At 49.6% G+C, this 23085-nt stretch overlaps 8 protein-coding genes; 5 read left to right on the plus strand and 3 right to left on the minus strand.

Annotated features, from left to right (window-relative positions):
• Nucleotides 1-1342: 1342 nt before the first annotated feature.
• FFUJ_02924 (probable serine/threonine protein kinase) lies at nt 1343-2913 on the plus strand (the record flags this gene model as incomplete). XM_023574712.1 has 2 exons in its annotated part: nt 1343-2719; nt 2782-2913. The coding sequence occupies 2 exons, from the start codon at nt 1343-1345 to the stop codon at nt 2911-2913; spliced, it is 1509 nt and encodes a 502-aa protein (XP_023428019.1).
• Nucleotides 2914-4038: 1125 nt separating this feature from the next.
• FFUJ_02925 (related to monomeric sarcosine oxidase) lies at nt 4039-4922 on the plus strand (the record flags this gene model as incomplete). XM_023574713.1 has 3 exons in its annotated part: nt 4039-4197; nt 4250-4640; nt 4693-4922. The coding sequence occupies 3 exons, from the start codon at nt 4039-4041 to the stop codon at nt 4920-4922; spliced, it is 780 nt and encodes a 259-aa protein (XP_023428020.1).
• An 881-nt stretch (nt 4923-5803) lies between these two features.
• Nucleotides 5804-7173, minus strand: FFUJ_02926 (uncharacterized protein; the record flags this gene model as incomplete). XM_023574714.1 has 2 exons in its annotated part: nt 5804-6881; nt 6953-7173. 2 exons carry the CDS (start codon nt 7171-7173, stop codon nt 5804-5806), a joined length of 1299 nt encoding a protein of 432 aa, XP_023428021.1.
• Nucleotides 7174-14394: 7221 nt separating this feature from the next.
• On the plus strand, nt 14395-14988 carry FFUJ_02927 (probable DNA-directed RNA polymerase I/III chain AC19; the record flags this gene model as incomplete). XM_023574715.1 has 3 exons in its annotated part: nt 14395-14541; nt 14596-14812; nt 14864-14988. The coding sequence occupies 3 exons, from the start codon at nt 14395-14397 to the stop codon at nt 14986-14988; spliced, it is 489 nt and encodes a 162-aa protein (XP_023428022.1).
• A 114-nt stretch (nt 14989-15102) lies between these two features.
• FFUJ_02928 (probable NADH2 dehydrogenase (ubiquinone)) lies at nt 15103-15772 on the minus strand (the record flags this gene model as incomplete). XM_023574716.1 has 5 exons in its annotated part: nt 15103-15114; nt 15170-15280; nt 15351-15497; nt 15614-15675; nt 15730-15772. The coding sequence occupies 5 exons, from the start codon at nt 15770-15772 to the stop codon at nt 15103-15105; spliced, it is 375 nt and encodes a 124-aa protein (XP_023428797.1).
• A 695-nt stretch (nt 15773-16467) lies between these two features.
• Nucleotides 16468-16969, plus strand: FFUJ_02929 (probable G10 protein; the record flags this gene model as incomplete). XM_023574718.1 has 2 exons in its annotated part: nt 16468-16770; nt 16826-16969. The coding sequence occupies 2 exons, from the start codon at nt 16468-16470 to the stop codon at nt 16967-16969; spliced, it is 447 nt and encodes a 148-aa protein (XP_023428023.1).
• Nucleotides 16970-17199: 230 nt separating this feature from the next.
• FFUJ_02930 (uncharacterized protein) lies at nt 17200-18032 on the minus strand (the record flags this gene model as incomplete). XM_023574719.1 has 2 exons in its annotated part: nt 17200-17556; nt 17604-18032. The coding sequence occupies 2 exons, from the start codon at nt 18030-18032 to the stop codon at nt 17200-17202; spliced, it is 786 nt and encodes a 261-aa protein (XP_023428024.1).
• A 1717-nt stretch (nt 18033-19749) lies between these two features.
• FFUJ_02931 (uncharacterized protein) lies at nt 19750-22878 on the plus strand (the record flags this gene model as incomplete). XM_023574720.1 has 3 exons in its annotated part: nt 19750-19817; nt 20212-21194; nt 21245-22878. 3 exons carry the CDS (start codon nt 19750-19752, stop codon nt 22876-22878), a joined length of 2685 nt encoding a protein of 894 aa, XP_023428025.1.
• Nucleotides 22879-23085: the final 207 nt, after the last annotated feature.

Genomic DNA, 23085 nt, shown 5'->3' on the forward strand with positions numbered 1-23085 from the left:
CTGCTTAACAAGTTAGCCTTGTTTAATAATTCCCTTCTTACCTACCTACCTGACTGACCCTGCCTAGGCCTAGGCCGTTGAAGAGGAGGCTACCTTAGGTACTCAAAACCCTCACTCACTCACTATTTCTTCTTGCCTTCTGTCGTCTTCAAAATTCCCGCTTCCCTTTTTTCCCACCATTACTTCTTTTCACCTTTCACTGCTTTTCTCTACCCTTCATCTCCGTCTTGTCCTTGCTCCTGTCCTGCCTCATCTAGCAGTCACGACAAAGATTGCTCGCTGCTCTCATCTTTTGTCGTTGGTACAGCTGCACGGGCTTCAGAGCCCATCAACGCCTGTAGGCGTTTGTTCTATAGTGAACGCTGCCACTGGGGAGGGCTACAGTTTCTTGTGTTCAGCTTCCAGTGCACGAGGCGCTGGGCTGTTGAATTCGAAATTACCTCTCTCGTCTCGTCATCGTGACACAGGTTTCCTACAGGTTGCTCCGTACGAGCTCCAGTTCAGTACCTTACCTTACCTTTCTTCGCAACGAATAGTGGTCCCTACCTAGGTAGAAGCCGACATCCTTCCGTGACCTGCACCCGCCTTGTCTTGGCGTTCGGCATCATCATCAGCCAAGAAAGACTTCACTTGCGGCTTTGAGCACCACCTCGGAGTGTCCTCTGTTTTCCCCTTTTTTCCTGCTGTCTTCTTGCTACTCTGCTCAGCTCGATAGCTCTACCTCGGAATAAGCTCTTTGTCGGTATTGTTCGGGACCTTCAATCAATTACATCGGTCCTACCAACAACAGAGCGGAACAGAACAGAAACCCGCCACTCTTGGTACGGGCTTTTTAGCCACTATCAACACCTCCAGTCCGATACCTACGCTGCGGTACCTACATACTGTACACTTCAGTCCAATACGTTTTTGCCGCTCATCTTTTGCTTCGCCTCATTCACTCCCCGCCAAGATCGATGACCCAAAGACAACTCAGATATCCCCCACTGTCCTGTTTTTGATCACTCGTCGATCTTGTTGTGCGCTGCGCTGCGCCATTTGACCAGAAACTAAAATCTCGCGCTTCTGCGTTCGGCACTTCTGTGGTTACCTAGCTTCCTGCTGTACGCTGGCTTCGGTTGCCTGCCAACTGAACCGTTGTTTCTAGATTTGTTCGTTGCGCAACAGACCCTTACTCGAGTCGTGCTCACTGACGCCTGTTTCTGGTGTCGCACCAGGTCGTCGCATATTCTTCCGTCACTTTATTCTCTCGATTCTTCGCCTCAACTACCCTCACCAACACCCGAGACAGAGACAGACAGAGACAGTGGCAGTGACTCTTGTCTCGTATTCACTTCCAAAAATGCCCACTGCATCTGGTTCCTCAAAACCGCCCTCCGCATCGAGCTCGAAACCATCCTCGGTTAAATCTCAAGATGGCGTCAAGAAGTCCCCTGGGCTAGCACCACAGAATGGTGCAACTACTGATAATGGACATCCTCCCTTAGACACGCATCTCAAGCCAACAGCCTCAGTAAAGAACCGCCTCACCCGCATGTTCTCATCCAAGGATACATCAAGAGTTCCGACCCCCGCCGCTTCGACTGTCGATTTACCTAATCGCCCACGGGCTTCTTCCACAAACGGCACCTCTACACCCGCGGCAAAGGCTTCGTCTACCGAGAAGGGTAGCGATAAGGTTTCGCTCAAAACGACTGACAAGGCCACGACACCAGCCAAACCCGCTACGAAATCGACCAGTGGCAAGGAACCCTCTCAACGATTTGTTCTAAATCCGGAAGCACAGGGTGGCCATGAGCATCATTTAAAATCGAGTCGACGTCAGGAAAAGCTCTCGGATATGTGGAGAGCGATCATCGGCAAGAAGCAGGACGCAGCCGCTGAGCACGATCTATCGCTCGTTTCAAATTGGGTGGATACACTACAGCAAGAAAAAGAGGAAGCTGGCGATAGAAAAGGTGGGCCCAGCGCAACGACAACCCTGGTCGAGAAATACGGCAAATGCCAGGAGGTGGTCGGCCGTGGTGCTTTTGGCATTGTTCGAATCTCCCACAAGAAGATTGGTGGCAGCAATGAAAAGCTCTTTGCTGTCAAGGAGTTCCGACGCCGACCAGAGGAGACAGAGAAGAAGTATAGCAAGCGACTCACAGCCGAATTCTGCATATCGTCCTCGCTTCGACATCCCAACGTTATTCACACACTCGATTTGCTTAAGGATGCCAAGGGCGACTACTGCGAAGTCATGGAATTTTGCGCTGGAGGAGATTTGTACACACTCGTTCTCTCGAGTGGAAAGCTCGAGGTACAAGAAGCCGACTGTTTCTTCAAGCAGATGATGCGAGGAGTCGAATATCTTCATGAAATGGGAGTAGCGCACCGTGATTTGAAGCCAGAAAACTTGCTCCTAACGACCCGTGGCGCCCTCAAAATTACTGATTTTGGCAACGGAGAGTGTTTCCGAATGGCTTGGGAGACAGACGCGCATATGGTATCTGGCCTATGCGGTTCTGCTCCCTATATTGCCCCCGAGGAATACACGGATAAGGAGTTTGACGCCAGAGCTGTAGATGTGTGGGCTTGTGGTGTCATCTTTATGGCAATGAGAACAGGACGACACCTTTGGCGACTGGCCAAGAAGGACGATGATGAGTTCTACGCCCGTTATTTGGAGGGTCGCCGTGATGAGGAGGGTTACGGCCCCATCGAATCTCTTCATCGGGTAAGTTCATTCAATGTGATAAGGGCCCAAGGTACTGTGCAACCGTGCTAACCCTGTACAAGGCGCGATGCCGCAATGTTATCTACTCAGTTCTCGACCCCCACCCGACTCGACGCTTGACGGCCGCTCAGGTCCTTAAGTCAGAATGGGTACGTGAGATCAAGCTATGCAAGGCTGGTGAAGAGGGTCTATGAAGAAGATGATGGTCAATTTGGAGACCTCTGAATTCGAGCGATTCGAACTCGATGAGTAATCGACTTGAGCAGGGCGTACGGTTAACGGACCAACTACGAAAGGGACTTCTAGAAGGATGGCCAATATCGAGAGGGCGGAAATAGCGGGTTGGCGAAGCAAGCCACGTCAAGCCACTATGATGATTCGACGACCCATCGTTTGGACTATTTCTTTTGTTATTTTAATCGAGCAACGGTGTTGGGCGCATTGCAAACAGAAACATCGTCGTTTTTTAATCATTTTCAAGCGTATCATGTCCTGGCAGGGTGGTGGTTGCTTGCATTTATGACACAGGGCGGCAGGGCTTGCTTATAACCCAGTCATGTCAATGGAATAGGGAGGCCCAGTCTATTTACCCACCAAGACAATTTTTGTATTACAGGAGGCTGCGTTTTCAAGACAGAGCGCGTCATGGTAAAGGTAAGGCAGGGCAGGACGGTGCAAGGCAAACACGAATGGATATGAATCATGGGAAGAAAGAGACCTTTGGTAGGCCAGGAGGTCCTAAGCCGAGCAGACAGGAAGTACAGTTCAGTTCCAAAGACATGTGGTTTTGGATTTATCTCTGTCCCCAGAGGTCAAGAAGAAAAGAGGCGTCGATGGTATGTACTCCTGTCGTAGAGACCCAAGAAACATGAAGCAAAGCAGAATAGACAAGACGTTGTTCTCATGTCAGCACAAAGATGCCAAGAGCACATATCCAAGATTGTTCTTCTCTCTGGGCTCAGGCTCGATTACTGGTGTCACAGATGGTAGTCCCTATGACTTGATTGTGGTGAGAGTGGCAGGTTTCCGCCTCTCAAACCATCCTCCGATTCCAGCACAGTCCTGATCATCGGCACAAGTAGCCGGTGACATGATTCGCCATGAACTACCCATTCAGACATGCCTTTTCTGACTACACCTGCAAGTGGTGATAATAGTGAATCGGATAGTCTATCCGGTGTAATTCCCGGGTCACGTTCGCGGCGCTTTGCACGATACTTCACGTATTGTCAGGACCTCATATGGGGCTCCCGAGTTCGTCGCTCTCGCTCGGTAGGCTTATAAAGACTGGGCGGAGCTGGGGAGGCGGTCGGGAAAAGATGTTGACTATCACGGGAGGTGTCGTCTTTCTCCCACACAAGGGACCGACGCCATCGAGTGACTTTGCTACTAGTCTCGATGCCAACGGCGTCCCCTGTGAGCTTCTGACGCCCGAGGAGACCAACAAAAGATGGCCTGGGTTCAATGTTCCTCAGGGAGTTGACACCGTCTTCACCCCTGCCTGATTCGGGCATTGTTCACGCCACAAAGGCTGTCATGACGCTCCAGTTCCGGGCTCGCTTCAACGGCGCCGTTCTCATGGAGAACACACGCGTCGAGGCTGTGATGCCCCAGCCCGGCGGAGGCGTAACGATTGAAACGTCTCAAGGCGTCTATCACGCTCGCAAGGTCATCATTGCTGCTGATGCATGGACGAACAAGCTCCTCAAGCCACTCGGCGTTGAGCTCCCCATCACCGTCATGCAGGAGCAGGTAACCTACTTCAAGCCCTCTCGCGAGCACGAAGCACAGTTTGCAAACGACAAGTTCCCCGTTCGGATCTGGGGAGGTGAGAAGTGGTTCTATGGCTTTCCCCTCTACGGCGAACCCGCTCTCAAGGCTGGCCAAGACGCTGGAAGAAACGACATGGATCCCGAAGAGCGTACATGGCAAAGAGCTCAACCGATATCTGGATAGGCTTATTCCCACGCGAGGCGATGAGCTGAGAACCGTCACCTGCCAATACACAATCACCCCGGATCGACAGTTTATCATCAGCGAGTTAGAGAAGCACAAGGGTGTTATTCTCGCTCTCGGTAATGCACATGCCTTAAAGTTTGCTCCCGCTATCGGTCGACTTACTGCTGAGCTTGCATTGGATGGGAAGACAACTGATGACATCTCAAAGTTTGGGTTTCCCAACACAACACCCAGCAAACTGTAGTCAGTCCTTGATGCGCCGGATATAACCAAGGAGAATGAATAGAAGAACAGGGCTCCTTTGTAGAGGTTCTAAGTCTGTCTATTCAGTATACGTATTACGTACATGTTGTAAATTCGGACCACTCCTGACATATAGGAACATCAGTGTTTTTTGTAACCAGATTACCTGTGTTTCAAGGAATGGGTTGTTTATGTCACAAAGGAAACTACAGAGGCCTGCGAGCCAAGTATTGCCTTAACAGTTATGTCAGTCCTGATTGAAACATCATCCTATTTCCAAACCCGTCCCGTACACCACGCGAGGTCTACAAAAACCGTCGCCAATAATAGATCCAGGCAAATCCGGGCCAGTTCCTGGCCAAAAACGACAAAAGTATGCAAGAAAAACATAAACCAAACCCCCTTCATCTTGCTCATACCCGGGATCTGGCAGCCCACCAGACCAAGCCGTTTCCAATAACCAAATAGAAGACGAGAATAAATAAATAAAATAGAGAGCCACAGCCGGATATCTGCCTTATCCCCGTCCCGATGTTGCGATTACTGCAAAAAATAGTAGAGCCCATGATCAACAACCACTACAGCCAAGTCAATCGACAAGTGGATGGTGTAAGATTGTTGCCTCTGAACATTCGGAATATTGACGCACAGTATTCATAGCGTCGTCAAGATGAAAAACATTATATCCACCCAGTGAACCTCCAGTTCCGCTAACCGCCGTATCATCCAACCTTTTAAAGCCGATCTGGACGTATGCCACACACAGTAAGATGGTTGAAGTAATGAACAGAAATAACGCCTGGATTATTAGGCTAAGAATACGACCAAAGCGAGCTAGCCGTTGTAGTAAAGATTATTGTTGATTGGTGGTCTCTTGAGGTCTTACGAGTGGAATAGATCCCACGCGCGTTCGCATAATCGGATAAACTCTTCCTTCTTGGCTCGCTGAGTTTCCGGGCTATCTCGTCCAGCACCAAAAGGCCCACGACGAGTGGGAGCAGGTCCATGGCCCAAGGGTGGACTGCCGTCCTCATATTCAGCCCTCGTCCTTCGCCTGCTGGTGCTAGCGCTTCGTGAAGCATCCACAGGTCGACTGCCGGGAGCTGGGGAAGGGGGTGTGGGGGGCTGGTGTCCACCATAGTGAACAAGCTTAGGCAGGAGTTCCGGCCGTCCACCAGCAAGTTCCTGCTGCGCTTCCTCAGCGGATCTGTACTCACGACCTCGTCCAGGTGTAGGGGCCTGGGGAGGTGGAGGGTGGCCAGGGGACGTCATCGGTCCACGAGAGCTGGGGCCACTAGGGTAGAGAGACTGAGGCTGAGGAGCATTGTCGGGATGCGCTGACAGGCCTTGGCCAAAAACATCGCTGATAGGCGGTAATCGGTTGGCCGTTTGGGTAGCAGGAATGTGGTGGATATGAGAAGTACTCGAAAGGTTGGATGGCTGGTTGGTGATGTGACGGGTCATGGGAGCAGGGTGTTGACGTCCTGTAAAGCTGTGGCCCAGAGGCGCAGACTGGATAACTCTCTCGTTGGCAAATTGCTCATGAGAGGGCGCAACGATGGAGAGGCCAGGGGCCTTATTTCTTCTCGACATGCCGGGCGTCTTGGCGGCGAACTGTGACAGGGGATCTTTGTCGGGACCGTCCCCCTTAGCAGACTGCTGGTGAAGTCTAGCTTCGATGATGTGTCGTTGTTGCTCTCGAACTGACATGCTTCGCTGCAGCTGCTCCTTCATAACAGGGTCTTGGGTGACAAAGCCAGGAGACAGGCAGGCGATGCCGACTTCTTGGATAGCAAGGCCGTCACGAGCTGTCATGGGTCGCGCCGAAGTTGGCTGGTTAGATTTGGGCGTATTCTTGGATAGGTCAAGTTTGCGTGGTCGAGGTCGTGTATGGGTCATGCTGGGAGAGGCAGGTTCCTTCTTGACAATAATCCTAGGGGGCGCGCCGGCTGATCGTGAACTGCAAGGGCAGGTGAGTAAGGGAGTGGCCAATTGATGGCGACGACGGAGATGGAAAGGAAATGTACTTACGCGCTGGAGGGTGATGATTTGGTACCCTGGCCCGCAGCTTTAGGGCTGCTGCTGGTGGAGGATTGGGTTGTCGCATGCGATGTCGAAAGGTTGAGAGAAGACCGTTGTGCGGAGGGGGAAGTTCCAACGGTGGCAGCCGAAGTAGAGGGAGCGGGTAGTTCGGGGTTGGAGAACCTTTCGTGAGGAGCGGGAGAGGGAGCCATTGCAATTGCAGCACTCATAATGAAAAGAGTGCGAGTGCAGGGTTGTGGGAATTGGCGACAGGTGGTTCGTGTTGTAAGGAGACAGGAACGGGAACGGGACAGCTGCAAGGAGAAGCAGGAGGGAATAGGCCAGGCCAGGCCAGTCAGCGAGCCAGAGTGAGCCGAGTACCTGGGTTTTTCTGGGTCTGGGTTCGTGCGAGTTAGTTAGAGATTTCCTTTCTTGTATTGACTAGCGAGTACAGCAGAGACAAGCAAAAACGGATCGAAACGAATCGGTCGGAGACGACCGTAATTGTAAAGTGAGACAGGAATGGAAACGATTGTGAACGTGGCCGACTCGAGTCAGCACACGATTCGATTTGACTTTGGGTGAGTCTTGTCGCGGGAGTGACGGACAAGAAAGCCAGAAGAACGTCCAGAATTGATTGGAACCAGAACAACACAAAGGGAGGCCGGGCTGGACTGGACTGGACTGGACTGGATTTGGGCTGGGGCTGGGGCTGAGATGGGCTGGAAGGAATAATATTATCGATAGCTCAGCTCAGGCGACAGAGATCAGGTATAGAAGCTGGTTGGTCCGTTGGTGGTGGTGGATGGTTCGACGACGGCTCGCTCTTCTTTTTGCCCTGCGCGCTCTGACTTGGGTCCAAGCTCAAAGCGGGCGGTTCAGCTCGGTGCGAGATGTGACAGAGCAAAGCAAGCAGTAAATGAAGCAAGATCCAATTTGCTTTCCCTTGTTCTACATGCAAAAATGGGAGGTAGAAAGAGAGAGAGATGGGGATGGGGGGTTCAGAAGGGGAAAAAGAAAGACGAAAGAAAAAAGAAAAGAAAGAAAAACCAAGATGACGAACCGAGAAGGATAGAAGAGATAACCCGGTTGTTATTTCCTCTCCTCGTTGCAGTTACAGTTACAGTTGCGAGTAAATGAATAGGTAGTCGAAGGAGGAACAGAAAAAGCCAGGGGCGTCAAAGTGGCCTCGGTCGATCGACTGGCGACTTTGTTTTATCAAATTCGGTACGGGGTGGGTTGGGATGTTGGCTCCAGCCCGGCAGGCCCGTGTTTCGCCTGGTTTCGCTCAACTAAGTTGGTTTTAGTTGGTTCCCAAGTTCAGTTGGTCGTTGTAGTGGGAGACGTTGCTTATTCCGTCGGGTCAGTTGGAGAGGTAAAGTAACGCGACCTCTTGGCGGCTGTCCTTCTGGAGGGGATGGATGTCCTTGATAACTGTGCCAGTCGAGTCTGGGACAGCGAGAGAAATCCAAATCCACCTATATCCGAATCCAAATCGACAAGAGAGGATCTTTGTCGATAGAGATAGGCTGACTGTGTGATTAGGCTTGTAAGTACTGACGGTGCGGGCAGTTCAAGCGGCTAGCCAACAACGTAAATATGCAAGACCGTGGGCCAGACACAATGGATCAGCGAATGAAGAGATTCTCACAACCGACTGTAGATGTGACGAGGGAGAGGCGTTGGTGCCGGCGGTAGCAATAGTACAGGAGTGACAGCGAGCAATCACAGATAGCCGCAGTTCCGGTTGCACGTATCAATCAAAAGTCAGGTTCTCGAACGTAGATGGAGGTGGTAGAGGGACGCAATGTTGAAGAAAGATGGTGCCAAAATCTCAAATCTCTCGACAACGGCGAAGAAGGGAATAACAGCAGAGATTCACCATATCATCAATGAGGGGTCAGTTGGGAGCCTGGCGATGTTTTATTTGTTGCCATGTATTTTATGAAGGGGGATACGGAGAAAAGTGACACAAAGCACGACACCTGGTTCGTATCTTGAAGCAATGGATCCAACCCGGCGAGACGAGCCAAGGGACAGGGATGAGATCGAAAGAATAAAAAATGACTGGGGTGCGCCTGGTGTATGTACATACACACACATACGTACATGCCTTAGGTCTGTCCAGGGGTGTGAGACTATCCAGCACCAATCCAAAACCTCAGAAAGGACGAACTACTACCAGTACCAGCCTGCCTACGTACTCATGTATCAAACGTAACAGAAAGCGGTGCAAAGGCCCCTATTCCAGAGCTTATCGGTTCGTAGAGGTCGAATCATACCGACCAACAGGACAAGAATAAGACAATGGTAGCTATCCGAGGCCTACATACCTTCCTACCCAGATAGGACTGGAAAATTGACAGCCCGACAAAACATCCTCAAGGAAACAGCACACGAGGCATGGCGAACCAGGGTCCGGGGTGGTCCTCACCTGAATCCTGCTGCTGGATGCACGCGACCCAAGCCAACGTTGGCCACTCGTTGTTGACCTCGTTGACATAAATTTTGCTCCCACCGTTGCTGGCGGTTTGATATTGATAATACTACTGGCAAACCCTTCGACGTGGTCCCAGTTGCAGATCCCTGTTCGAATTATCGGCCTTGAACCTCATATGCGCACGAGTTGTGTGTAATTGTTATACTGGTCGTGATGTGCTGCTGTGATTTTCTATTCAACCAGCATGTGATGTCCTTTGCCTCCAATGTACCGAGCATGGAGTATCTAGCTCCATCACGCGTCGTTCCTTATTTCCACTTGTTGATCCCAAATTCTGTTGACTGGCGGCTGACTAATACTCCTTCCAGACGCTCTTTCTCTCTCTCCCTCTCTCTTTTGGGGGGGCTTCTATAGACCCTCGCTTGAACCCTGGTTATTGAAGATCAAATTTGACTTGACCGCTCCTCAGCCTTGATATACCTCTTGTGTCGATCTCGGACACTGAGACAAGCACTTGGCGGTTGAGAAGCAGTACGTTGGGTTCATAACGCAGGTCTCAGATCACTGCTGAGGACAAATTCGTTGTGAGCCGTACCACCACCTGTCGTACCGTATTTCCGGTGGCAGCTTCAGTGTCTTACTGGAACGGGGGAGTGGTGTGGATGGACCTCCAGGGATGTCTAGAATCTGAAAACCATTCCATCTCATTCCTGTAACAGCCAGTATCAGCAGCACCTTTGTCAGAAGGCTCTATTGATGCTCGCCGCTAGTGAACCCCATGGCGCTGGTACGCTAGCGGTCTCAAGGCTGCTGGTTGGTGGTCCGGGATGGGAAAGAGCCGGTCAACTGAAGAACGATGCAACTTGTTTCGTCAGCGGTCCACGAGGAAATCACTATAGTTTTAATGTCCATGGAAGAGCAGCCAATGATAGCTTGCCCTTTGTCTGTCATCAGCAAACCAAGACCACTAAAAAGGGATTCATTGGACGAATCTATATTGCTGCTGATGAGAGGTTTTGACGATTCTCGTTCACCGGGAAGCGATAGGTGAGAATACCTACTTACCTTAACTACCTAGAACCATCGCAGCTACCTTATGAAACCATCCCATCTGCTGTATGCATAGATGGATGGATGGATGGATATCCACACCTTATAACCTTACAGTACCTTTACCTTTCGGCTAGGTCAACATAACCTCACCTACCCACGGAAGTCAAAAATGCCATGCATGTACCGTAGGCAGGTGAGATCGGGGGCCTTCCTCAATGGGGCTCGAGTACATGGGTCGCCCTTGCCAGAGTTCGATTTTTCCCATGGCTAGGAGAAGGCATTCCGAGGCAGATGGAACCAACATCCTCATATCAAAAGTCTTGGAGTGATGACTGCCTCGTGGCCACTGACATCGACCCTGGCTCTTTACTGGGAACTTCACCAAAAACACCTGGCACCTCATTAATCTTCGGTGCATCCCCCAATGAATCCACTTCCAATGATACCGTCCTGTCGTCTCCCCACCATCTCAACTCGCCCACTCTCTCTCACACACTGAAACTTGCCCCTCACTCGCCCCGGAACCCCAAACATCCTTTGGGCCCTGACGATCCTTTGATGGATATTGTGCACTTGGATAATAAAGCAAACCCCCATACCAGCTGCTATGCTAGGAACCACAGGGGCTTCTGGACAAGTTGATAGGAAAATACCATCACTCTGAGGATGTTTGCCCGTTGATATCAACGGGGCCATAGAGAGAGGTTTGGAAGCAAAGGAGTGTCCATTTGTCTTCATATGTCCTTACAATTGATTCAGACCCCCTCTTCTGCTCCCCCCCCCCCCCCCCCCCCTCCCCGCTTACCGTGCACCATGGGGCAATAGTTTCGCTTTTATAGGTAAGTCAAAATAACAAGAGGAAGTTTGCAAACGATGGGCTGATGAAAAGTACAGTAATCACCTCCAGCTGCCTCGGTGTGTAACATACTACGTATAGTCTTACTGCTTCAGCACGTTCTTTCGAAATATCATGATCTTCATTATTCACACTCCCTATTGCGATTTTCCGAAATGATCTGCATACGTTCTGATATCCATCAATCATGTCTGAGAAAAAAGTCATCAGTTACATACTAACAAAACTGACAATCCTTCCCCCAAGACTGAGGAACTCGAATAGAACCCTTCGCTGTCGAAAATTCGTGACCGCAGAAGTCAATCTGGCTTGATGGATATCACAACTGGACTTGAGAGTATTTTTGAGACAAGTTGGATTTCGTAACACAACATCCAACATTTGGTCCCCGCCATATCACGTTGGTGTAAACGTTCAAGAGTCTCACTTGCATCGACAGCGCGCTCCATTTCCGCCTTTATGACGACAATCCTTGTACAAATTATGCCCCTGTCTTCGATCGGTTCTCTCGTCTTGATCCTGACCAACCATTTGTGGCAGACAGACTCATCATTTTCATCGGCTTCACAAGCACTATGTACATGCCCTTGAATAGAGAGAGAAACTCCTCACATCAGAGCTGGTCCATAATGGGACCTTGGGCTAACAAATCATGAGACTTGGATACCTTGGCTAGCTTGGTACCCTAGAGAGTAGCCTAAGAGTTCGATAGGTACAGGAAGAATGAGAAAAAAGGCCGTCGCCATTAACCTTTGCCAGAAGGGGAAAAAAGAAAGGGCGCCGCACATCTCCCGCCGCCAACGCCTCAGGTTGTTTTTGGTTGTTTTAGCCAGAAAGTAGCTAGCCACGGAGGCTTTTAACCCATCCTCGAGAATGCCTTGTAAAGAAAGGACTTACAAGTTCTCTCCCTTCGTACTTTCGCTTCTGCCTCGCCTTCAGCATCCGTTTCTCTTTCCCAGGGCTGTAAATCTGGGCAATTGCAATTGCAACTCTCATTCAGCAGCGGCTGTGTTGGGACTGTGTTGCCGTCGTTCGTTCGTCGAACCTCATCTCACCTGAGACGTTGTCTCAGGTTAGCAGCTCTGTGGAGGGTTTCCTCCACCTGCGCTGACACCACACACCTCGCGCTACTGCAACGCGATGCCGCACAAATGCCCAATTCGTTCTGCAGCCACCCTCTTCTGGGCGCCGTCGTTTGCACATGTTTCGAATTGCCCATGGAATGGCCTTTGATTGGTTCGTCCCTACTACCTTCAAACATGATCAGAGCTAATCCGTGTCAATACCTTATGTGGTTTAGCCCTCATCTCGACTTATCCCTCCACTATACGGGATACGTACTTGTCATCTTCTGCCATCCATGATCCATTCACCGGGCTACCTTGCTTATGTCAGGCGGCTGAAGGGCTGTGTAGTTCTCTCGTGAGGTTATTTCAACAACAAGGCGGCGTCTTACCTGACATGGACCTTGGAGAATCACCAAGGGTTGCTATTTAAAGACATTGATGTTTGCGCTATTACGAGTTGCAAGCGATACTGGGGTGTCCTTTTAGCTTGTCGAAACAAATTGCCGATACTATAAGGTTTTATTTCGTATGAGTCGGAACTGTGCTCTGTATGTGGTGGATTAGTTCTATGCGAGCACGGACGATGTCAACTTGAGTTTGACTACCGATGTAACGCGGATGATGCTGTTACTCTGTGAGTTACGGTGGAAAGGCAGTGCCTGCGCCCTTGCATATATAATTGTATTGTAAGTCGCGTAATCTCATGCGCTCTCGCTCGAAAACAGTGCTCGATCGAAGGTCACTGCTTTCACCGTACCCATACCGCTCTGATATCGTTGGTAAACGAGCATATATAGTAGGCAATACCAGCCCTTTATTCAGTCCGCCCAATCTAATCGGGGTGGCCTATATTTAGCAAGACTATCTTTTGTTAATCTTATGTTGGTCGCACCGCTTTGATGATGTCTGGTACATGAGGCTTGCGTGTAGCGTAGGATTGATGCATGATATGATATATAGCAGTCTACGTATTATGAACTGCGCCGGTATATAACATCTATTCACTTAGTGGGCAGCATACATACCTCCGAACTATAAACTCGCTGTCGTCGGTTGATCATAGGCATATTGTTTGGCTCGGACGGGGCAATAGAAAATTACATATCGACGTACACTTGACCGCATGGACATAGACTTGCCGACAAGCGATAACCTGACACAGGAGCCCCGTTATATTTACTAATAATTTCGCATGAAATAAAATAACCTTATGAACAACACGTAACTGTAAGTATGATGCGGATAGAGCTACCCAAGATGTAGGGTAGGCAGGTTAGAACCACATTAAATGCAACAGAAGCACCTTAACTACTTAGGCACCTAGCTACCTACATGTGCACTGCAGCCATAACAGTATTGGTGTTTGATGATGTGCTAATGGATTAGTAATGAATGGACAGGAATGGACATCATCCAATAATCACCCAACTTGCTCGCTATGTTAAAATTTAGTAGACGTTGAAACCCGTGCTCATGACATCTAAACTACAATCCGACCAAAGCATAAACTGACTAGAGTATTTGAAACGGAAATTGCAGTTTATATAGTACCTACTAGGTAACTGATTCCAAGCGGGTGTTGGCGAATCTTATATCCCATTTAACCTTAGCGGTTTATAGAGATCAGCTTGGAAAAAGAAAGGTTGTGTTAGATCGAATACAGATCAGCAGCTTTTGGCTCGATTCATTATAAAGTCTGACTAGTATATAAGTATGCTTAGACTCCACGCTATATGCAGACACTTTGCAAGAGACTCATGTTCCTATCGAGACAGAACACGATGAACAACTGAGCAGAACAAACTTATGGTGAGCCAATCAGGAGACAAGACTTTTTTTCCATATCGAGATGCCCCACGTTGCGCCACTTCTCAGCCTCACCAAAAAATTTACAAGAAACAATTCCTAGTAAAAGAGACGGCTTGATATCTCTTTAGTCACAGCAGATCCAAACTTTCAGACTCAAGCCCAAAAAGAATCAGAGTCAGAAAAAGGCTTCCTGCTGTTTGCAATTTTATTTCTCATAAGCGACAAAATGCCCGCGCGAACGAACAAGGAAGAGCAGCCACAGGCTGAGGATACCAACATGGAGGACGCCCCAGCCTCCGCGCAGCCCGAGGTGAATAACGAGGATGTCGAGGATGAGGAAGAAGAGGAGATTGAGCCCCAGAGAGTCCGAATCGTAAGCACAAAACCAGCGGAGACACAATGGTGATATCAACTGACATATCACTAGCTTCCTGGCTCAACGGACACTGCTGCTTCCTTTGAGTTCACTGATGAAGGTCATACACTCGGAAACGCGCTGAGATATATCATCATGAAAAAGTTTGTATTCCCTAGCATGTACTATGAAGCCCAATTAACATATGGCAGCCCCGATGTTGAGTTCTGTGCTTACTCCATCCCCCACCCCTCAGAGCCCAAGATGAATATCCGCATTCAGACCTACAGTACGTATACGCAATGCTCTCACGGGTTTGTACCTATTAACAAGTATTCAGGTGGAACTGCAGTTGACGCTCTCAAGAAGGGGTTGGCCGACATTCAAGAAGTATGCGATGTGGTCGCCGATGAGTTCTGGACCAAGAGGGAGGCCTACAACGCAGAGCAGGGGATTGACCGATGAGCCCGAAATTATGTGCTCAGGACTTAAAAGTGTTTGCATTCACATGGATCATGATGGAAATAGAGGCGTTTTGAGGAATCCCTTTCAATGAGATATATACACAAGCCCTTGTTGCTAGTTGCGACCCTATGCATCCTGTCAGCCTTTTCCTCGGTAGAGCGCCATGTAGTTCGATACTCACCTCGAGGAAGCCAGTCATAAAGCTGGATGGTAGTCGCTTGTCACCTCGGAAGTTCTCCTCCTTGAAGTAGGCCATGATGTGATTGGTCTGCTTCCAGAAGTTCATTGTCTCCTATGTCCATGAGGTCAGCATAAAACCCCACTGTACATCAATTCATTCCAGCTATGGAGTTCGAGCGCACCTGGTACTCGGCGTGGGACTTGAAGAGAAGAACATCCACAACAGAGAGCTTGTTCACAAAGCGTTGTCGTTCGAATTCTTGCCGCATACGGGTTCGAATGGCGGAGACGGGCATGGGCATGTTGTACATGGTTTGGACTTCGGGGGCCTATATCTGGTTGATCAGCAGCTGGTCGGTCGCAGATCCACTGGGCAAGCTTCGTCGAAAGCCATATAGAGACTAGGAGTATCGTGATCCAAGAGAATGAGTCGTGGGTAACATACAGCTCGAATCCATTCTCGGTAGGAGGATAGCACTCGTCGTTTGGCATCAGACCAATTGGCCGCTGTTTAGAGCATCAGTCATGTCTTAAAAAGCAGTTTAATACACCAAGACTCACACTGCGCCGTCTTCTTAGCAAACTGGGTCGGCGTAATGGCCATGGTGGGCAATCGATGCTCTCTTGACGTCGGAAACCAATCTGCTCTGACGTTTCCCAGATTCCCGAAGCCGACGGGAGATGCACGAAAGCACCGCGGTGATGCAGTCACGTGAACAAACGCCACACACCAATGCACCGCCACGAAACCTATCTTCCACTCATAGGTCTGCTTTTCGTCAGCGGCCGGCGGAATCAAAGCATCAGGAAGTCTAAGGATATCTAATAACCTCAGATGGGCCTATTTTGCACATATATCTTTATTGCTGAGCGCTTATCGGGGATAGAACCAATAAGAGCCATTAAAGCTGTGTTCCAGTTCGTCGTTGCCTAGGTACGTACTCTGTACCGACCTTACGGCCGACAGACCGGAAAAAGATTCGCCCATTAAGACATCTGGAATCTCGTTCATAATTTACGACTGTCATTGGAAGGTTTTGAAAGAAGGAGGAACGAGAGCTCTTATATTGTTCTCAGTACCCAAGTAATTTGCCCCTAATGTCTTTCTTCGGAATTTCGCTGGTGTTTCTCTTACTGGGTCGGAGAGCAGTCGGGGGTCGCCTCCACTATCAATCAGGCACTGGAGACTAAAAGTTAGTTTTAGTAGCTAGCAACTTTCTAACGTCATTTCTCGTTGCGACAGGAACGCATCCTCAGAAAAACCAACAACAAATTCAACAGGCCAACACACCACCAAAGATGCCCGCTATCCGACACTCGTCTAAACGAAAGCCGCCGCCTGATGGCTTTGAGGACATTGAGAATGACTTGCTCATATTTTCCAACAAGATGAAGGATGCCCAGAACAAGCCGCCGCCATCAGGTCCTAGGCACCAAGCGCAATGGGAAATCTTCCAGATCTCGCACCAACGCAGCCGCTACGTATATGAGCTATACTACGAGAAGGAGGCGATCAGCAAGAAGCTGTACGATTGGTTGCTGAAAAACGGCTACGCGGACGCGATGTTGATTGCGAAGTGGAAGAAACAAGGATATGAAAAGGTCGGTGTCCCAATCGCCGTTTGTCTTGTGAGCCATGCATGCTGACCTTGCCTAGCTATGCTGTCTGCGCTGCATCCAGACAAAGGAGACAAATTTCAACAGCACATGCATCTGTCGTGTTCCGCGGGCGGAGATTAAGGGTGACGAAGACATTGAGTGCGTCAGCTGTGGTTGCAGAGGCTGCGCATCAAGCGACTAGACACGACAAGCGCGAATGCGAAGGCGATCTAGATGGAGGAAACACCTGCAAGTTCAAAGGAAGAGACGGCGTTGGGCGTATTAATAATTCATCAACGCACATCGATAACGATTCGAGGCAAAAGCGATATACATGGACGCGATGAGGTAGAAAATCCTTTTATTGGCCGCATCATGTCTTTACCCAAAGTGTGCTGATACTCCTACCCAGTCTGAAACTTCATCTTTGCTTCATCTTTTGGAAAAGCCAGCTCTTCCACGTCCAAACCGGACACTCGGCGGGACAAATGATAGTGACGACATGGCACCTGTAAGATCTGCCATTTCTGTGTCGGCTGGCTTGTGCTTTTCCTGCTTATTTTCCACGTTCTTCACCGCTGGTGACTTTGGTGCCTCTTTTGATTTGTCCTCCGGCTGTGATGAGACAATCTCGCCCTCCATGAGACTGGCGCGACGTCGAGAGTTCTTGATAGCCTGCGAGTTGGTCGATGATCGGCGGCGATGATGGCTGCCATCATTTAGCAGGGACCGCCTACCGTCAATACCGTCTCTGGTGACGGCGAAGAAGAAGTTCTTTGGATACATGTGCTTGTCGATGAGATGCATACGCCTCTTCTGATGTGTCATGCACTTACGCTCACATCCCTCGACAAAGCACGAGTACTGGAGCGCAAGGGGTCAGTTGCAGACTCGTAACGGTCGATGGGAAGCCAGGGTATGGGACTTGCAGTATGCTGGCCTTGTTCCCGCTTCACAGTGACTAAAGGGTCGTGGTATTCTTCAATGTGAACGTTGAGCAGATATTCGCTTGGGAAGTTCTTGTGGCATTCAAGACACCTATTAGTATGGGACTTGTTGTAATGGACCTCATATTCGTCGTAGGATCTAAAGGCCAGAGGCTCTCTGTGCGGAGGCAAGTTGCATCTCATGGCTATGGTATCCTCTTCGTCGTCGATGGCCGATTCAAGCTGAGTCACTTTTGACACTGGACGTAGGGACGGTTCCGGGTTTGCCTGTTCAGAATCGGAATCTAACTCTTCTTCGAGCTCTCGTGAGCGCTTCATCTTTTTGTTGTGAGCTTGATTGGAAAGGTAGAATTACTTGAGAGCAATGCCCCGAGGATGCAAAGCGGTGAGTACAGGGTAGCGAGTCTTTAGGGAGCTGTTCTGAATTGTCGAGACGAACTGGCAAAGTGCCTATATTCTCGCTATGCGTTGGGCAAATTAACGTGTCAGGTACATATCTAGTTGAACATGGACGGGTTTTGTGTGATGGGACTGCCCGACGACGTTGTAGTATATCTAAAAGGTCTTACATTGGAGGTGAGTAGGAGTAGTAATTATGGTGGGGGTCTACCCTGTCAGGCGCTAGTTAAACCAGTTGATGAGCTGGCTGGATGATGAGGGGCAGCTTTTGCATCACGGAGTAACTACTTTACCTACCACCTAAGGTAGGCCCTGACAATCTATGTACTAAGTTGGGAGCCGGTACTGGGAGCACGGGCCTTTCTTGAGTTTGTCTCTAGAAAAATATATTGAATCATCATAAACACAAGCAAACAGGGTAGACTGACTGGGTACCTACTATACGTAGTACACAGGTCAATATTTTGCGTTGTATTAGTACCCAGAAAGTGACATTGATAAGTATTTATTGATGCCAAATGATCAATGACTTTAACGATAAGATCTGGAGATCTGATGTTGATATCCATGGATGCAAGTGCCTAGACTTATGAAGATAATTCGAGCTACCTTATGTACTAAGATATTAATTGGAACAACCTGCAGAATGCCCGCACTCTGGTGTCTGATAATTAATTATGCGTTTACCGTTCGAGCTTGAGGTGGGAACGTCTTTTTGCTACTAACTACTAAGGTACCTTACCTTAGTTAAGGTAAGTTCGTAAGAACTGGTACCTACCTAAGGTTAGTAGCCTGTATGGCTGTATTTTCCAGGGTCCAAATGTCCCCCGACGAGTACATGCAAAAAAGGTGAGGTTAGGAGGTAGGTAGGTACTATAGGTTAGTAGTACGGAGTAAGTACTCGTCGCAAGGCAATGATCCGTGGATCTAATGGATCCGAAGTGAACCCACGGGGCAGTGAGACTCAGCACCACCACTGATTGGGCTTAAAATCTTGTGCCTTGGAACGACCGCCGCTGAGCCTGACCTGGCCTGAACCTTACCTTGAGGGGTTCCCGTCGGTTCATTCAATCTTTCATCACATCTGAGGTGTCACAGTGATACTTTTCTCCCTTCTCTTTCAACTCACATTCACCAAAGTTACGCTTGGTTTCACAGCGCAATTAACAATAGCCCTGCGGTATAACTCGGGGTCGATTACTATCGCGCGTGCTTACTTTGCCTTATTTTTACTTTGCCGTATGCTTTTACTTTACTTTGCTTTACTTTAGCCTTCTAATCTCTTCTACTTAACCCGCCCCTCCCTCCATCTCTTCACCAATGTGTGTCTTCTCGGCCAACGATTCCATTTTCGCGAACCGAGTCTGGTGCCAGTGCCAGTGCCAAACCTCAATCTCAACCCGACGACCCGATCTGCGAATGAGTTATGGACCAAAAGTCTTTCCATGATCCCATACCAGAGAAAGCATGAACGAAAACGATTGTCAGTCCGATACCGACGCTCTAGAATTGTGCCGCGACACCTTTCGTCCTGCCCTTTACCCTTGCGCATCCGTGTCCGCCTGCGTCAACCTCGAGTCCACACAGTTTACGTCCCGATCCTACCGACTTTGCGATCATGGAACCCGAGACTGCGATGTCGAACGTCCAGGCCGCGAAGCCGGAGCATGCGGATCTTTCTGGTAAGGCCAGACAAACGTGGCGGTAAGTTGAATATCTTCACTCACCACAAGATGCGTGTGATCATACCCCGCCAAAGAAAAGAAAAGGAAAGAAGAAGAAGAAGAAAAAAAACCACCAACTAACACACCAAAAACCAAAATAAAAATGAAAAAACCATGATTTGATCGGCTTGCGCAAACACCACATACTGATTCCTTGCTCATCCCCAGGAGATACTGAGGAGCTGACATCTTCTAGCTCGGCAGTCAGACTGCGAAAGCAACTGACAAAACACATGGAAAAGCTTCCAAAAGAAAACAACTTTGGCGTTGACATCTCCCAGTTCGAGGCGATGGATACGGTTCTGGATAAGTGAGGAAGATCGCATGCGGCTTGCTGCGCTTATGAAGCTAATTCACATAACCCCACAAAATAGATTCCGCCTTGCCTGTGTGCAGACCATCTATCTCGACTTCGAGTATGCTGTCGCCGAGCGTACCGACCAAATTATGTGGTTGGTGCATACTAGTATCAACAACGAATATCGAAAAGCCCTGGTTCGCCTCCGACACCTGGCGCAAAACTCGGACAAGCAAAAGACCGACAAGACAGCCAACGAAAAGCGCATTGGCGACAAGGACAAGAACAAGAGAGAGAAACAAACCACCCCGAAGCAGAAGGGTGACAAGCGCAATGTGGAGCGACGGAAGTTTGGGGACAAGTATCTGGGCTTTCTACATGTTGCTCAGGAGTTCTACAAAGGTTATGTCCAGCGCCTCTCTGCACGATACGACATCCCCGAATTGAAGCGTATTGCTCAAGGCGTCGAGGTGGACGGATCCCCCAGTAGCGATGTCATCAGTCCCGTACCCGATTCGATCTATCCGCTGGTCATCAATTCATGCCACTTCACTCTCATCTGTCTCGGCGACCTGGCGCGTTATCAGGTTCAGTCAGGCTTGAAGAAGTCGAGCTATAAGGTTGCACTGGCCTATTACAGTCTTGCTCACGATTTGAAACCCGATTCCGGTTTCCCGTTCCACCAGATGGGCATGATAAGCCTCGAGGAAGGCAAAGATTTAGATATCCTTTACTACTTTTACCGCAGCATCGCAACAGCTGATCCTCATCCCAACGTGAAGCAGAATCTTGAGTCCAAGTTCAAGAGCTATTTCCAGCCCGATAAGAACCCGCCTAAGAAGCAAGCACGTGGACCAAGTGATGCATTCGTCACCTGGTTTACTAAGCTTCATGCTTCCTTCTATAGGGATGAGACCATGGCGGGCAGCGGTGAACTTGAAAGGGAAGTCCTTCATCGGCTTGATATGGCTTCCAAAAACCCTGACTATTCCGAGGTTCTGTTCAGGATGTCCCTGATCAACATGTCGAGCTACTTCATCGCCACTCAGAAATATACTGGTAGGTCTGCTAGTCATAAAATGCTTATTATTGTTTCTAATACAATACAGAGGCACAAACGCAGGCAGCTTCACGTTTTTGTCACCATACTTTGCGTATCAACGCTCAATTCATTCTTGCGTTTTGTTCGGCACTCACTTCTGAGCTCACCAATATTGTCGGCCGCGAGAACCCTGGTTCCGAGGACCCGGCAACAGCCAAATCATCCCCCGTGACCGAGGCGCTTCTACCTCTGCTTCGTATATACGGCATGTGGCTGGCTGCACGTCGCCAGGAAATATTCGCGGCTGGTAAAGCTCTTGGAACCGTACTGCCAGATATGATGAAGGCCATTTCAAAGGTACTGTCATTACTGTGCAACGAAACATATACCCAGGAAAACCTGGCCTCATGCCCGTACCTTCTCGCGGAGGATGTCCAGACCCAAGGTCTGCTTCCCCTTGCCCCGGACCAGGTTCCACAAGCTTGCCGATCCTACTTTTCTGAGAGCGGTGGCTTGAAGCCAAGACTGCCATCCCCAGAGAGACGAATCGGCACTTTCCAGGAGACACTGGCAAGAATCTTGGACATACTGCGATGCGCCTACTTCCTGGCCGAGGACGACTTGTGCCCTCTTGCCGCCCATGTCTCTGAGAACGGCCTTGCTTTTGAGTACAAGGAGAAGTCTGCCGCGAACGAAGATACTTCCCAACAGATGTCTATCGTGAGTTCTCCTGCACGGGAATCCCAAAGCAACATCAAGACCGCCAGTCGACATCGCACCGGCTCGGACAACACGCAAACAGGGAATCGACTTGCGTCCAGGGCGGACGCGAAGAGGGCTTTTGTTGCACCTATCGAGACACAGCCTCCCCATGAGCAGTCCGTACCTGACGATGCTGATAATACTGTTATCAACATGCTCGCTCCTTTCCTAAGGCCCCCTACCCCTGAACAGGCACAATCTGGTCTCCGCTCCACTGATGAGACCTCATACGGAATGCATAGCACAACTGCAAACGAGGTCTTTGGAATGCTTCAGGCTGACGTCAGCCCCACGACAGGCTCCATGCCCTCTGGCAAGTTTGAACCTCTTCCCTGGGACTGGGTATACACCCCGACACCCCATAAGGGTAACGATACCTCGGTCTTATACAAGGATGCTTTCGAAGCCCCCATTAGTCCCAACTTTTCTACAATGAAAACGTCACGAACTGTCAGCGCATTTGATGACCCTTTTGCCAACTCCACCCCTCAGCTACCCACCATGCCGACTCCCCGAGCTGGCAGTGGCATGATAGCCAGCCCTCGTGTTAGCTCAGCTGCCGAAGAGGCCCATCGCAACAACTTGCTTCAAACTTTCGGTAGCTCCGCCCCTCGTACTTCTGTGTCCAGCCAATGGGGCCATGACCACAACCGCACATCCATCGAGACAGCACCTCAATTCTATGGTCACCATGGCTACGCTACGTCTTCCTCTTTGTCTGCGTTTTCGCACCCAAGCAGTTTGTATCAAGGCACACCTGCCAATGGGGCTGCTTTCGGCATGCCGACTGGAGTTGGCTATATGGACACGAGCCGCTACGATCGCAATCACATTCAGGACCCTGCACCATCCTCGTCGGGCCGACGTTTTCAGATGGATGAAACGACATCGAGCTATGATGCTGCCATTCTACAAGCTGCTTTTTATAGCAATAAGTAGAAGCATACGTTGTTCTTATGTTATTTTCAGTACACGGCCGTAGAAATTGGAATACTCCAATCTGCTCAGTTTTTCATCCACTCTTGCGCTTTCAAAAACGTCTCGTTCCTGGTCTAGACCAATCGGGACGGAATACGATTGATTGCATAGACGACGATTTGCTACAAAGCCCTTGCACATATCCTAGCATGGAGTACTGGTCTTTTG

The sequence above is a fragment of the Fusarium fujikuroi genome, chromosome FFUJ_chr03 (assembly GCF_900079805.1).
Source record: "Fusarium fujikuroi IMI 58289 draft genome, chromosome FFUJ_chr03".
Lineage (NCBI taxonomy): Eukaryota > Fungi > Ascomycota > Sordariomycetes > Hypocreales > Nectriaceae > Fusarium > Fusarium fujikuroi.